This window comes from Bufo bufo, chromosome 2 (genome assembly GCF_905171765.1).
Source record: "Bufo bufo chromosome 2, aBufBuf1.1, whole genome shotgun sequence".
NCBI lineage: Eukaryota > Metazoa > Chordata > Amphibia > Anura > Bufonidae > Bufo > Bufo bufo.
In genome coordinates, this window is record NC_053390.1 from 530,331,156 (window position 1) to 530,347,462 (window position 16,307).

Consider the following 16,307-nt stretch of genomic DNA (forward strand, 5'->3'; position numbering starts at 1 on the left):
ACTTGTGGAGGGGCCAGGGGGTGTACTGGAGGGAGCCAGCCAGTCCCCCCTTCACACAGTATTTTTTAACCCCTTTCAGCAGTCCCCCGAGGGGTTAATGAATACTGTGAATTGGGGACTGCTGAAAGGGGTTAATAAACTACTGTGAAGGGCCTTTCACAATAGTTATTAACCCCTCTCAGCAGTCCCCCATTGACAGTATTTATTAACCCTTTTTAGCAATCCCCGGCAGCACAGACCAGTCAGTACACACTACCTCAGGCTCAGCGCAGCTGCGCTCCTGAGAGTTCACTCCTACTCCTTAGACTGACTGAGTGTGTTCCTCCTGGCACTCCTGCTCGCCTGCTCCTTCCTTCCACTTCCCGCCGTGCCTGCAAACCAGAATTTACTGGTCTGGCGCGAATCTGAAGGCAACTGCAGCGTGTGACGTCAGACGGTCAGTGCGCTCTGTGCAGTGACTACTTGATTCGGATATCATGTGAGTAATGTATATGGGTGATTGCGATCGGAAGCCCTCTCGACTCTCTCTCTCTCCTCTCTCTCACTATATAATTTCTCGGGATGGGGGGGGGGCAATTGCCCCGTTGCGCCCCCCCCCCCTCCTTCCCCTGGATCCGCCAGTGTATTCGATGCCTGCCTAAATTAAAAATAAATTGGAATTGAATGTTAATACAAGAATGAAACACCAAAGGCTGGTACTATTCTGCCTTTCACAAGTATGATGTATGAAGCCATTGTTATAATGGTTATAATGAATCATTCAATGACCTATAATAGATTTATTGCTAATTATAATCATTTATAGCTTTCTATCTTCTGAGACACTATACAGTTATAAAAACATAAAAATACACATACAAGCACAAAAACAAGATACAATAGGAGAGAAAACAGTCCATAAGAACTTAAAGGGGTTATGCATCCAGTACATATTGATGGCCTATCCTCAGGATAGGTCATCAATATCTGATCGGTGGGGGTTTTGGTATAACAAATAACTTCATAATAATAATTTCTTTGTCTATTGTCTAATTTATTTTTGTCTACTACATGGTCAACATAATTGTGTGATATGTATTTGGCAATCACACAAGCAGTGAAAAACCTGCCAGCACAAGCACTGGTCATGGTTCTTGTTGGTCCATGTAAGCAGGGCCGGCTCCAGGTTCATGTGGGCCCTTGGGCGATAAATCTCAGTGGTCCCGGTTGTGGCATTTGTCAAATGTCACCATGGCATCTGAGAGTGTTAAAAAACGGAAACCTGGGCTTCCTGCTCAGACGTGCCTTCCCCCAGCGGAGATCGGGGAAAGCACCCTGTTCTAAAAATGAGCCGCAGCCTGTACTAGGCTTCCAGGCTCATTATTAGTATATCCCAGTTCAGGCTACGAGGTGGCAGCACTGAACTGTGATATAGTAATTTCTATACAGAATAATGGAGCAATTTCCATTATTCTGTATAAGTTGCAATCTGATGAAAAGTAATTTTAAAAAAATTACAAAAAAGTTTTAAAAATATAAAAAAAGTTTTAAAAAGTAAAAATCTCCCCACTTTCCCCAAAATAAAAATAAACAAAAAAAAGAATAACATTATGGGCATTGTCCCATGCGAAAACACCCATACTTTTAAAATGTAAATAAAACAGTTAGCCCATATGGTGAAGGATGTATCATAAAAAATAAAAATTGACGTTTTTTCATCACTTAATCTCCCAAGAAAATTGAATAGAAAGTGATTAAGTCATACAGATCCCAAAATGGTATTGTCATAAAAGACAGATTTACCTCAAATGAGCCCCCACACATCTCCGTAGGCATAACTATAAAGTTATGGGGGTCACCGGGGAGCAGGGGTTCTGTTAGGGTTGCCACCTCTCCCAACAAAAAATAATAGTCACACAAATTAAAAAGGTTAGTATGTGTATTTAAGTATAAATATATCAGGGGTCAGTACAGAGATCTCTCCCATCATCTATTTATCCCCAGGACTGTGATGAGGGGACATGCTCTAGACAAAAGGATTCTTTACAGTAGGAGCATTGAGACTATGGAACTCTGCCAGTGGTGGTAATGGTGAACTCACTAAAAGAGTCCAAGAGGGGCCTGGATGTACAGTATTTCTGGAGTGTAATAATATTACAAGTTATAGTTACTAGATTTCTGGAGAAGAGTCGTTGATCCAGGAAGAATTCTGATTGCCTGATTAAAGTCTGGGAGGAAGTTTTTCCCCTAAAAGGAGGAAAATTGGCTTCTACCTGCCTTCCTCTGGATCGACTTGCAGGATAACAGGCTGAACTGGATGAACAGATGTCTTTTTTCAGCCTTACAAGCTATGATACTATGTTACTAGGGTTGAGGCATGACCAAGATTATATATATATATATATATATATATATAAATATATACACACTCACCTAAAGAATTATTAGGAACACCTGTTCTATTTCTCATTAATGCAATTATCTAGTCTACCAATCACATGGCAGTTGCTTCAATGCATTTAGGGGGGTGGTCCTGGTCAAGACAATCTCCTGAACTCCAAACTGAATGTCAGAATGGGAAAGAAAGGTGATTTAAGCAATTTTGAGCGTGGCATGGTTGTTGGTGCCAGACGGGCCGGTCTGAGTATTTCACAATCTGCTCAGTTACTGGGATTTTCACGCACAACCATTTCTAGGGTTTACAAAGAATGGTGTGAAAAGGGAAAAACATCCAGTATGCGGCAGTCCTGTGGGCGAAAATGCCTTGTGGATGCTAGAGGTCAGAGGAGAATAGGCCGACTGATTCAAGCTGATAGAAGAGCAACGTTGACTGAAATAACCACTCGTTACAACCGAGGTATGCAGCAAAGCATTTGTGAAGCCATAACACGCACAACCTTGAGGCGGATGGGCTACAACAGCAGAAGACCCCATCGGGTACCACTCATCTCCACTACAAATAGGAAAAAGAGGCTACAATTTGCACAAGCTCACCAAAATTTGACTGTTGAAGACTGGAAAAATGTTGCCTGGTCTGATGAGTCTCGATTTCTGTTGGGACATTCAAATGGTAGAGTCCAAATTTGGCGTAAACAGAATGAGAACATGTATCCATCATGCCTTGTTACCACTGTGCAGGCTGGTAGTGGTGGTGTAATGGTGTGGGGGATGTTTTCTGGGCACACTTTAGGCCCCTTAGTGCCAATTGGGCATCGTTTAAATGCCACAGGCTACCTGAGCATTGTTTCTGACCATGTCCATCCCTTCATGACCACCATGTACCCATCCTCTGATGGCTACTTCCAGCAGGATAATGCACCATGTCACAAAGCTCGAATCATTTCAAATTGGTTTCTTGAACATGACAATGAGTTCACTGTACTAAAATGGCCCCCACAGTCACCAGATCTCAACCCAATAGAGCATCTTTAGGATGTGGTGGAACGGGAGCTTCATGCCCTGGATGTGCATCCCTCAAATCTCCATCAACTGCAAGATGCTATCCTATCAATATGGGCCAACATTTCTAAAGAATGCTATCAGCACCTTGTTGAATCAATGCCACGTAGAATTAAGGTAGGAGTGTATATATATATATATATATAATGTTAATCCTACAAAGTACATCATTTGGGATTTAGCCAGCAGCCGACGGCAGAAAACTTGACATAGGTCAGGCAAAACAAAATATACAGTATATGGAGCACTGCAGCATTCAAGGCCATGGACTTACTGTATTGATGGACACGTGTGTTAATAAAAAATATAATTCTCCATACAGTGTGGTCTTCAGTATCTTGACCTATGAAGCTAAACTAAAGCAACAATTAAATAAAAAATTAAAAACAGCATCCAATATAACATTTTAACCCCCAAGTAAGTTCTAGTGTGCAAGTCCTGTACATTGAGGATCCACATGAACAATCATTATTGCATTACATTTTATTGATGTGCTATAGATTTTAATTGTTTATCAGCAGAAGCTGTCTTACATTTAGAAATGGCGGAGGATCCTACGAAGTTATAGAGAGGCTGGTGCCTCTTCATAACTCCGGCGGATCCACCATCAGGTATAGGGGTTTATTAAGACCGCCTTCTAAAACGCTGGCCTTAATAAATGTGCCCCTATGTGTTTTCAGTGGGGAGAAAAGAGAAAGTTGCAACCTGACACCTTTGGAGGTGACTTATCTTCCTAGAGATCAAATGGCTTGGGTGCTGAAGTTCAACATGCCCTATTCATCTCTCTCCCAACATTAGAGGAGAGTTGGGTGCTCCCCATATACATTAGATGGTCAGCCAGCCCCACCAAAAATTGTGGGTTCAGACAACAATAGCGTAATGTGTATGAGGGTCCTATCAATGTTATAGATTGTGTGCCTGGTTTATTAAGATTTTTATATATTACTTCAATATGGATTAGCTAAGCCGAGTATTTGGTATAGCTTCATTGTAATAAGTGAATTTGTACTTCAGTGATTAATCCACACAGATACCTCCAACAAATGTAATTATCTTATAGTAGCCATCCACATTATATAGGTATCGTCTAGATCAGGGGTGTCAAACTCAAATTCATCAGGGGCCGCATCAGCAGTTTGGTCCCCCTCAAAGGGCCGGTCCCGGCCTGACCTGCAAGCGCTGACTGGGGTCACATAGCATTATACTGATTCATGATGCTATGTAACCCTTACAGTTCTGGAACGTGTTGGATAACACTGACATAATGCTGTCAGTGTTATCCAACACATTCCAGAACTGTAAGGGTTACCGTATTTTTCGCCCTATAAGACGCAGCGGCCCATAAGACGCACCTAGGTTTTTGAGGAGGAAAATAAGAAAAAAAAAATTTGAACCGAAAGGTGTGCTTTTGGTGGGTTTTGAACTAATTGTGGTCTGTGGGTGGCACTGTTATGGGGGATCTGTGGGTGACGCACTGTTATGGGGGATCTGTGGGTGACGCACTGTTATGGGGGATCTGTGGGTGACGCACTGTTATGGGGGATCTGTGGGTGACGCACTGTTATGGGGGATCTGTGGGTGACGCACTGTTATGGGGGATCTGTGGGTGACGCACTGTTATGGGGGATCTGTGGGTGATGCACTGTTATGGGGGATCTGTGGGTGACGCACTGTTATGGGGGATCTGTGGGTGACGCACTGTTATGGGGGATCTGTGGGTGACGCACTGTTATGGGGGATCTGTGGGTGACGCACTGTTATGGGGGATCTGTGGGTGACGCACTGTTATGGGGGATCTGTGGGTGACGCACTGTTATGGGGGATCTGTGGGTGACGCACTGTTATGGGGGATCTGTGGGTGACGCACTGTTATGGGGGATCTGTGGGTGACGCACTGTTATGGGGGATCTGTGGGTGACGCACTGTTATGGGGGATCTGTGGGTGACGCACTGTTATGGGGGATCTGTGGGTGACGCACTGTTATGGGGGATCTGTGGGTGACGCACTGTTATGGGGGATCTGTGGGTGACGCACTGTTATGGGGGATCTGTGGGTGACGCACTGTTATGGGGGATCTGTGGGTGACACTTATGGGGGATCTGTGGGTGACACTTATGGGGGATCTGTGGGTGACACTTATGGGGGATCTGTGGGTGACACTTATGGGGGATCTGTGGGTGACACTTATGGGGGATCTGTGGGTGACACTTATGGGGGATCTGTGGTGACACTTATGGGGGATCTGAGGTGACACTTATGGGGGATCTGAGGTGACACTTATGGGGGATCTGTGGGTGACACTTATGGGGGATCTGTGGGTGACACTTATGGGGGGGATCTGTGGATGACACATATATAGCATCTTATGCTATGTGTCATCCACAGATCCCCTCCATAAGTGTCCCTGTAGTGTGAATGACCCCCAATACACGGGCTAGGGGCCGGCATCTGCTTTTATAATGACAGCGGGGCCCGTGCAGTGACTATTCTACTACACGGGCCCCGCTCACTGTATAATCCTATGTCTAATAGTTAATTGTAATTGAATGTAATCACATAAGGAGCGCTGTTTATTACGGTACTTACAACTACAAGTGCTCGCCCCTCGGTAGGTAGCAGAGAGGAGGCAGGAGGACAGGCGCTGGCAGCGTGAGTCATGCGTCACGCGCCTGCTTCATTCATAAAGTGGGCGGCGCAGGCGCGTGACGTATGACTCACACTGCCAGCGCCCGTCCTCCCAGCCTGCCTCCTCTCGGCGAGCGCTTGTAGTTGTAAGTACCGGTAATACACAGCGCTCCTTATGCGATACACCCGATACAGGAGCCGGGAGGAGCGGGGGCCGCCTGCGGCTACGCGGGCCGCATGACGAGGTCTGGCGGGCCGGATTCGGCCCGCGGGCCTTGTGTTTGACACCCGTGGTCTAGATAATAGTCCCAACAGCATGCTCATAAGCAATAATTTTCTGGGTTTTAAAAAACACCCTTTTTGGGAAAAATACAAAATTTTACAGCCCTTGCTGCATCTGTCAGTGTGAAATTCAAGCGTTATATACTGCTGTCATATTCTGTTATTAAAAAACACCCATTTAGGGAAAAATCCTAATTTTGCGGCGTTTGCTGGATCTGTCATTGTTAAAAACAAGCTTGAAATACTTCAATAATTTTATGGTTTTAAAAAACACCCATTTTTGACAATACCCCCCATCCGGGGCCTATGCCGCATTAGTTAGTGTGCAATTTAAGCTAGAAATACAGCAATAATTTTCTGGGTTTTAAAAAACACCCTTTTTGGGCAAAATACAAAATTTTACAGCCCTTGCTGCATCTGTCAGTGTGAAATTCAAGCGTTATATATACTGCTGTCATATTCTGTTATTAAAAAAAAGCCATTTAGGGCAAAATCCTAATTTTGCAGCGTTTGCTGCATCTGTCAGTGTGAAATTCAAGCATTATACTGCTGTCATATTCTGTTATTAAAAAACACCCATTTATGGCAAAATCCTAATTTTGCAGCGTTTGCTGCATTTGTCATTGTTAAAAACAAGCTTAAAATACTTCAATAATTTTCTGGTTTTAAAAAACACCCATTTTTGGCAATACCCTCCATCTGGGGCCTATGCTGCATTAGTCAGTGTGCAATTTAAGCTAGAAATACAGCAATAATTTTCTGGGTTTTAAAAAACACCCTTTTTGGGCAAAATACAAAATTTTACAGCCCTTGTTGCATCTGTCAGTGTGAGATACACGCGTTAGATACTGGTGTTCTATTCTGTTAATAAAAAAACACCCATTTTGGGCAAAAAACTAAATTTGCAGCCTTTAATACAGCAATAGAGATGGCCTTTTCGGTTCGCCCGGCGGTTGTTTCTCGGCGAACTTTGCGTGTTTGCGATTCGCCAAACATGCGAACATATGGAGATATTCGTGCCCTCCATATTCTTTTACATTGTGAAGAACTTGAGACCTTTCAGCACATGGATATACCCCCTACCTTATAAATAAACCTGGTCTGGCCGCCATTTTACATTCAGTGTTTTGCCAGTGTAGGGAGAGGTTGCTGTGTGGAGCAGGGACAGGCTGTTAGGGACACCAAACGCTAGCTAATAGGGCCACAAAAGTCCTTTTAAGGACTGGTATAGGTGTGCTATCGATAGGTGTGATACACAGAGGGGTGCGATATACTTATAATATACTTTTATAATAAGTCAAAAACACATAGATTTATATAGTGATCACCTTGAAGTCAGGGGCCTAGGGCTAGGGGCTTACTAGGGCCATTTTTATATAGGGTAAGGTTCCGGACGGGGTCGCTCTTATCAGGGCGGGTGGTCTGTGGTTAGGCTATCAGGGCCAGAATAGCACCCCCCTGTAGGGCAATATCAGGGACAGTTCTTTGTCCACCCTGTCCTTCAATACCACATCATCATCTAGCCCAAGGATAGACGTTTTTTGCTTTCCATCCAGGATTCATGGATGTGCACTGGAACCCCCCGGATTGTGGTAGGACATATAGTTTCTGATTTGATTGCCTACCACATCTCTGCTTTTTGCTTAACTTTAATAATTTAATTTATTTTCATTTTGAGGGATATCTTTTCCATTCACACGTCCGCAAAATGGGTCCGCATCCGTTCCGCAATTTAGCGGAACGGGTGCAGACCCATTCATTTTCAATGGGGCCGGAATGTGCTGTTCGCATCCGCATTTGCGGATCCGCACTTCCGCATCCGTGCTTCTGTTTCCGCCAAAAAATAGAACATGTCCTATTCTTGTCCGCAATTGCAGACAAGATTAGGCATTTTCTATTAAAGTGCCGGCGATGTGCGGTCCGCAAACTGCAGAATGCACATTGCCGGTGTCCGTGTTTTGCGGATCCGCAAAACACTTACGGACGTCTGAATGGACCCTCATAGTAACATTAATAAAGGTTACGTTTTATATACAGTACAGACCAAAAGTTTGGACACATCTTCTCATTCAAAGAGTTTTCTTTATTTTCATGACTATGAAAATTGTAGATTCACACTGAAGGCTTCAAAACTATGAATTAACACATGTGGAATTATATACATAACAAACAAGTGTGAAACAACTGAAAATATGGCATATTCTAGGTTCTTCAAAGTAGCCACCTTTTGCTTTGATTACTGCTTTGCACACTCTTGGCATTCTCTTGATGAGCTTCAAGAGGTAGTCCCCTGAAATGGTTTTCACTTCACAGGTGTGCCCTGTCAGGTTTAATAAGTGGGATTTCTTGCCTTATAAATGGGGTTGGGACCATCAGTGGCGTTGAGGAGAAGTCAGGTGGATACACAGCTGATAGTCCTACTGAATAGACTGTTAGAATTTGTATTATGGCAAGAAAAAAGCAGCTAAGTAAAGAAAAACGAGTGGCCATCATTACTTTCACTAAGAAATGAAGGTCAGTCAGTCAGCCGAAAAATTGGGAAAACTTTGAAAGTAAGGGCTATTTGACCATGAAGGAGAGTGATGGGGTGCTGCGCCAGGTGACCTGACCTCCACAGTCACCGGACCTGAACCCAATCGAGATGGTTTGGGGTGAGCTGGACCGCAGAGTGAAGGCAAAAGGGCCAACAAGTGCTAAGCATCTCTGGGAACTCCTTCAAGACTGTTGGAAGACCATTTCAGGGGACTACCTCTTGAAGCTCATCAAGAGAATGCCAAGAGTGTGCAAAGCAGTAATCAAAGCAAAAGGTGGCTACTTTGAAGAACCTAGAATATGACATATTTTCAGTTGTTTCACACTTGTTTGTTATGTATATAATTCCACATGTGTTAATTCATAGTTTTGATGCCTTCATAGTCATGAAAATAAAGAAAACTCTTTGAATGAGAAGGTGTGTCCAAACTTTTGGTCTGTACTGTATATGTATATTCTAATGGATTGCCTTCCTTGTACAATGTTATAATATACTTTCTAGGTTAGTATATTATAGTGCATTTGTATTGTGCAGCAGTTATGTGCGGTTCTGCTGCGATACTGCAGGTATATAGAGGGACAAGTGTTATTGGAACAAATAATTTCTACTGGTGTGATATACCAGTCACCCTCCAAAAAAACAGATTGAAGCGGGGTGTTATATACCAATATACTTTTTTTATAGTGCATTTGGATACTGTATAGTGCATTTGCGTATTGCCGATATTTCGCATTGAAAAAAATAATGAATGGAGATCGCAAATTCGAATAATATATCTGGTATGTCACTATCCATGTTGTGGAAATGGAAATTCTGGTGAGGCGCAAAATCACTGGTTCAAGTCGGTCTCTGAAGGTGAACCTTCTTTTATTTGTATAGCAAACGTATATACACAGAACAACGCGTTTCGGGGATCAAATTGTCCCCTTCATCAGGTTCATAAATAATCACTGGTGATTATTTATGAACCTGATGAAGGGGACAATTCGAGCCCCGAAATGTGTTGTTCTGTGTATATACGTTTGCTATACAAATAAAAGAAGATTCACCTTCAGAGACCGACTTGAACCAGTGATTTTGCGCCTGACCAGAATTTCCTTTTCCACAAGCTTTCTTTGGGGGGATTGGGCATCCGATCCCAAAGATACTCCTTCTGCGGCTGCATTCCTGGATTTTAAAGGTCTATATATATATATATATATATATATATATATATATATCTATAAGTCTACAATAGAGTTGTGTCTATTACTAGCACAACCCTAAAAGGTGAGCACCTTTTTATCTTTTCAATCGATTTATTTTGTTTTGAACGTACTACCCTATTGTGCGCCCCCACCCCCTCTTTCTTGTTTCTCTATTACCCTCGTGACCGAGTGGAATTTAGATTCGCCCGTGGTTTTTAAGACTATCCATGTTGTGGGACTATTTGTGCACTTCTAGTAATTATTTCTTGGCTGCAAATATGAGCTGAAGGTTTTTCAGGTTCGCCTGCCATTAAAATAATTGGGATCCACCACGAACTTGCAGTTCGCGAACATTTGATCGCGATCGCGTTTGCGAACCATCCCGGCAGATGTTTGTCCATCACTATACAGCAATAATATTCTGGGTTTAAAAAAACACCCATTTTGGGCAAAGTACTTAATATTGCAGCCTTTGCTGCATCTGTCAGTGTGGATACACGCGTTAGATACTGTTGTTCTATTCTGTTATTAAAAAAACACCCATTTTGGGCAAGATCCTAAATTTGAGAAATATGAGGAGAGCATCAAATAAAGGATGTGGCCCCGGTCGTGGTGCTGCTGGTGGAGCTCCTGTTGCAGGGAGAGGAGGTGGTCGATCTATGCCAGCTACACGCACAAGTGAAACACCTTCCTCAGGTGTGAGTAGGCGACAGAACCTCCAGCGGTATTTGGTCGGCCCTAATGCGGCTCTACAAATGGTGAGGCCAGAACAAGTACAGGCGATAGTAGATTGGGTTGCTGACACAGCCTCCAGTTCCTTTACATTGTCTCCCACCCAGTCTCCTGCTAAAAGATCAGAGTTGGCACCTGCAGCCAATGTCCATCAGCCTTTTTACCTCACCCCCTTGCAAATCAGCCAAGCAGTCTGAGCCCCAAGTCATGCAGCAGTCTCTTCTGCTTTTTGATGACTCTGCTAGGAGGCTTTCCCAGGGCCATCCACCTAGCCCTGCCCCAGAAGTGGAAGAGATTAAGTGCACCGATGCCCAACCACTTATGTTTCAAGATGAGTACATGGGAGGACCACCGCAGCACGTCTCGGATAATGACGAAACACAGGTGCCAACTGCTGTGGCTTTCGAAAGTTTGCAGACCGACAAGGAGGGCAGGAGTGAAGACTGGGTGGAAGATGATGTGGAGGACGATTAGGTCCTCCACCCCATATGGAATCAAGGTCATGCGAGTGACATGTGTAGTTCGGAGGAAGAGGCGGTGGTCACACAGAGCCACCAGCACAGCAGAAGAGGGAGCAGGGTGCAAAAGCGGAGCGGCCGTCCCCTAGACAGTATGCCTGCTACTGCCCACCGCAGCAAGGGACCAAGCACACCAAAGCCAGCTTCAAGGAGTTCCCTTGCGTGGCAGTTCTTCAGACAATGTGCTGACGACAAGACACGAGTGGTTTGCACGCTGTGCAATCAGAGCCTGAAGCGAGGCATAAACGTTCTCAACCTGAGCACAACCTGCATGACCAGGCATCTAAGTGCAAAGCACGAGCTGCAGTGGAGTAGACACCTCAAAAACCAAGAAAGGTCTCTGGCTCCTCCTGCTTCCTCTTCTGCTGCAGTCTCGGCCTCTTCATCCACCTCTGGAGTGACAGTGCCACCTGCCACCCCGAAGCAGAGGATCTGCCAGCAACACCACCACCTGGGTCACCAAGCATCTCCACAATGTCCCACGGAAGCGTTCAGCTCTCCATCTCCCAAACACTGGAGCGGAAGAGGAAGTACCCCCCTACCCACCCGCGATCCCTGGCCCTGAATGCCAGCATTTCAAAATTACTGGCCTTTGAAATGCTGTCATTCCGTCTGGTGGAGACGGAGAGTTTTAAAAGCCTTATGGCGGTGGCTGTCCCACAGTACGTCGTGCCCAGCCGCCACTACTTTTCCAGGCGTGCCATCCCTTCCCTGCACAACCAAGTGAGGGGAAAGATCAGGTGTGCACTGCGCAACGCCATCTGTGGCAAGGTCCACATAACTACGGATACGTGGAACAGTAAGCACACTGGGTAAATGCAGTGGCGGCTGGGCCTGAGGCGGATAGCAGTTTGGCGCATTTCCTTCCACCACCGAGGATTGCAGGGCGCTTCAGTTTGCCTCTGTTGCTTCCTCCTCCTACTCCGCTTCCTCATCCTCTACCGGCTCCTCATCCGGTCAGCGTAATACCTTCACCACCAACTTCAGCACAGCCAGGGGTAAACGACAGCAGGCAGTTTTAAAACTTATCTGTTTGGGGGACAAACCCCACACCGTGCAGGAGCTGTGGACGGGCATGGAACAACAGACCGATGAGTGGTTGGTCCCAGTGAGCCTCAAACCCGGCCTGGTGGTGTGCAATAATGGGCAAAATCTTGTAGCAGCTCTGGGACTAGGCGGTTTGACGCACATCCCTTGCCTGGCGCATGTGCTGAATTTGGTGGTGCAGAGGTTCCTTAAAAATTACCCCGATATGTCAGAGCTGCTGCATAAAGTGTGGGCCGTCTGTGCGTACTTTCGGCGTTCTCACCCTGCTGCTGCTCGCCTGTCAGCGCTGCAGCGCAACTTCGGCCTTCTAGCTCACCGCCTCATATGCAACGTGCCCACAAGGTGGAACTCCACCTTGCACATGCTGGCCAGACTGTGCAAGCAGCAGAAAGCGATAGTGGAGTTTCAGCTGCAGCACCCACGGGTTAGTCGCTCTGCGGAACTGTACCACTTCACCACCAATGACTGGGCCTCCATGCGAGACCTGTGTTCCTTGTTGCGCTGTTTCGAGTACTTCACCAACATGGCCCGTACTGATAACGCCGTTCTTAGCGTTACTATCCCACTTCTATGCCTCCTTGAAAAAAAACGCTTCTGGCGATGATGGAAGAGGATGTGGCACAGGAGGAGAAGGAGGAAGAGGGATCATTTCATAGGGTTTTCGGCTAGTCATTCACTAGTGGCTTCGAGGGTGGGTTCCTGCTCCCACAAATGCCAGGTACACAATTGTCCAGTCAGGGCACAGTTCTGGAGGATGATGAGGTGGAGGATGAGGAGATGGAGGAGGAGGAACCGTGTTCACAGCAGGGTGGCACCCAAACCAGCTCATGGCCATAACTGGTGTGTGGCTGGGGGGATACAGAGGACACAGACTATACACCTCCCACAGAGGACAGCTTTTCGTTGCCTCTGGGCAGCCTGGCACACATGAGCGATTACATGCTGCAGTGTCTCCGCAACGACCGCCGAGTTGCCCACATTCTAACTTGTGCTGATTACTGGGTGACCACGCTGCTGGATCCACGTTACAATGACAACGTACCATCCTTAATTCCGTCACTGGAGCGTGATCGTAAGATGCGCGAGTACAAGCGCACGCTGGTAGATGCGCTGCTGGTGGCATTCCCACCTGACAGTGGGTGCACAAGGCGAAGGCAGAGGAGGAGGAAGAGGTCGCCAACGCAGCTGGGGCACCACCAGCACCTCAGAAGGCAGGGTTAGCATGGCCGAAATGTGGAAAAGCTTTGTCAGCACGCCACAACAACCAGCAACACCAGCTGATATGGAACGTCTTAGCAGGAGGCAGCATTTCAGCAACATGGTGGAGCAGTATGTGTGCACACGCCTACACGTACTGAATGACGGGTCTGCCCCCTTCAACTTCTGGGTCTCCAAATTGGGCACATGGCCTGAGCTTGCCCTTTATGCCTTGGAGGTGCTGGACTGCCCTGCAGCCAGTGTATTGTCTGAACGTGTGTTTAGCACGACTGGAGGGGGTTATCACAGGTTATATTTCCCAATGTTTTGGGGTGTACCCTAATAAAATAAAAAAGTAAAACAAAAAAGCAGTGTAGACTACCTCCTCCTCCTCCACCGCCGCTTCCACCTACACCGCCACATCCACTGCCTCCTCAACCTCCTACTCCATATGGACCTCGTCCTCCTAGATCAAGATTATAATTTTTTATTTTTACGTATTTTATGTTATTTTAAGTCATTTCCCTATCCACATTTGTTTGCAGAGCACTTGCCATGCTCTTAACCAAATTTTGATGCCATTTGCAGCCCTCTAGCCCTTTCCATGACATTTTTACAGCCATCTTAGTGCTCAAAAGTTCGGGTCCCCATTGACTTCAATGGGGTTCGGGTTGGGGGTAAAGTTCGGCCGAACCCGTCAAACCCGAACATCCAGGTGTCCGCTCAACTCTAATCAAAACCCAAAAACCCATGGCAGAGTTATGGGTTGTTGTTTTTTCAATTTCACCCCACAAAGAATTTTTTTCCCTGTTTTCCAATACAAGATATGGATAGCACCATTAAAAAATATAACTGATCCCACAAATAATAAGTCCTCATATGGCTGTGAATGAAAAATGTAAAAAAAAAGTAGTGGCTTTTGGAAGGTAGAAAAGAAAAAAACGAAAATGCAAAAACAAAACTTCTTCCAGCTCTTAAGGGGGTAATAATATTATTAATTAAAACTGAACAGAAATGGTCACAAAACTGTACACACCCAGTTGGTGGAAATACTAGAGTAGCCACATCCTAAATACATTCAGTAATTAGAGAATTATTGCATACTCAAAGCGGTTTTCTGGGAGGCAACTATTGATGACCTATCCTCAGGACATAGCCTAGGCTATGTGACCGATAAACATGACGTCACTAGCCCAAGAAAAGGCTATGGTGCTCTACTTCCTCAAACAGCTGATCACAGGAGTGCTGGTAGGTGGACCCCCACCAATGAGATATTAATGACCTACCCTAAGGATAGGTCATCAATATTGAACTCTCAGAAAACCCGTCCAACATCAATTAAAATATTCTTCAGTCATACCTAAAACATGCTTACACATCCAAATTGCGGGTCCGCAATATGCGGAACGCACACGGCCAGTGTCCGTGTTTTGCACATTGCCGGCACTATAATAGAAATGCCTATTCTTGTCCATGGCTGCAGACAAGAATAGGACATGATGTATCTTTTTGCAGGGCCGCGGAACGGAAGTGCGGATGCAGACAGCACACGGTGTGCTGTCCGCATCTTTTGCGGCACCATTGAAATGAATGGGTCTGCACCCATTCCGCAAAATTGTGGAACGGATGCAGACCCATTTATATGAACGTCTGAATAGACCCTTAGGGCTCATGCACACAACAGTATTTTGCGTTCAGTATACTGGACGTTTTTTGAGTTCAGTATACGGTACATATACTGAACCATTCATTTCAATGGTTCAGCAAAAAATACTGAAGTGTCTCCGTGTGCATTCCGTTTCAGTATTTCCGTATTTCCGTACCGTGAAAAGATAGAACATGTCCTATTCTTGTCCGCAAATCACGGTGCTTGGCTCCATTCAAGTCAATGGGTCCGCAAAAAAAACGGAACACATACGGAAATGCATCCGTATGTCTTCTGTATCCGTTCCGTTTTTGCTGAACCATCCATTGAAAATGTTATGCCCAGCCCAATTTTTTCTATGTAATTACTGTATACTGTATATGGCATGCGGAAAAACGGAACGGAAACGAAAACACAACGGAAACAAAAAACGGAACAACGGATCCGTAAAAAACGGACCGCAAAACACTGAAAAAGCCATACGGTCGTGTGCATGAGCCCTTAGGCTGAGTTCACATCACCGTTTAGCTTTCCATTCTTCTGATCCATCAGAAGAAGAAAAAAGAAAACCCAGGATCCTGTAAAAAAACGGATCTTGTTGCATAAGTTATGCATAGGATTGCATAGCATCCGTTTTTTTAAAGGATCCTGCATAAAAACTGATCCTGTTGCATCAGTTGTCATCCATTTGAGCCATTTCCATCTGAGATCATTTTTTTAGACAGCAAAAAAACTACTGCATGCAGGACTTTTTTTTCTGTCTAAAAAAAAAATTCTTTTTTTTTTTACATTATCCTTTTTTTTTTTCTCCCTCTTCTTTTGACGGATCAGAAGAACGGAAAGCTAAACGGTGATGTGAACTCCCTCTTATCACATTAATGCGTGCTTGTGGAAAATTCTGCAAGTCTGAAATGTTTGAAAACCAGCATAGGTTGAGATAATGCCCAATATATTTTAGTCTAACCTTAGAATGTGTTTTTATTTCTTTACCAGTTTCAAGCAGTGTTGCACCAAGTGCAACTACTCAGATCCCTGTCCAGACCTTTCCAGGTGTGTATTACAGTACACTACTAACAACCCATTATGAGTTGCTATTAACCTA

General features: G+C 45.0%; 1 protein-coding gene across 1 annotated transcript in view; it reads left to right on the top strand.

Moving 5' to 3' along the window:
• The window catches only part of LOC120990959 (transmembrane protease serine 11D-like), a 65,906-nt gene that overhangs the window by 29,407 nt on the left and 20,192 nt on the right, over window positions 1-16,307 (top strand). The window contains exon 5 of the mRNA XM_040419850.1: window positions 16,199-16,255. Within this exon, the coding sequence (XP_040275784.1) occupies window positions 16,199-16,255 (57 nt within the window). The remainder of the gene's footprint in view (window positions 1-16,198; window positions 16,256-16,307) is intronic.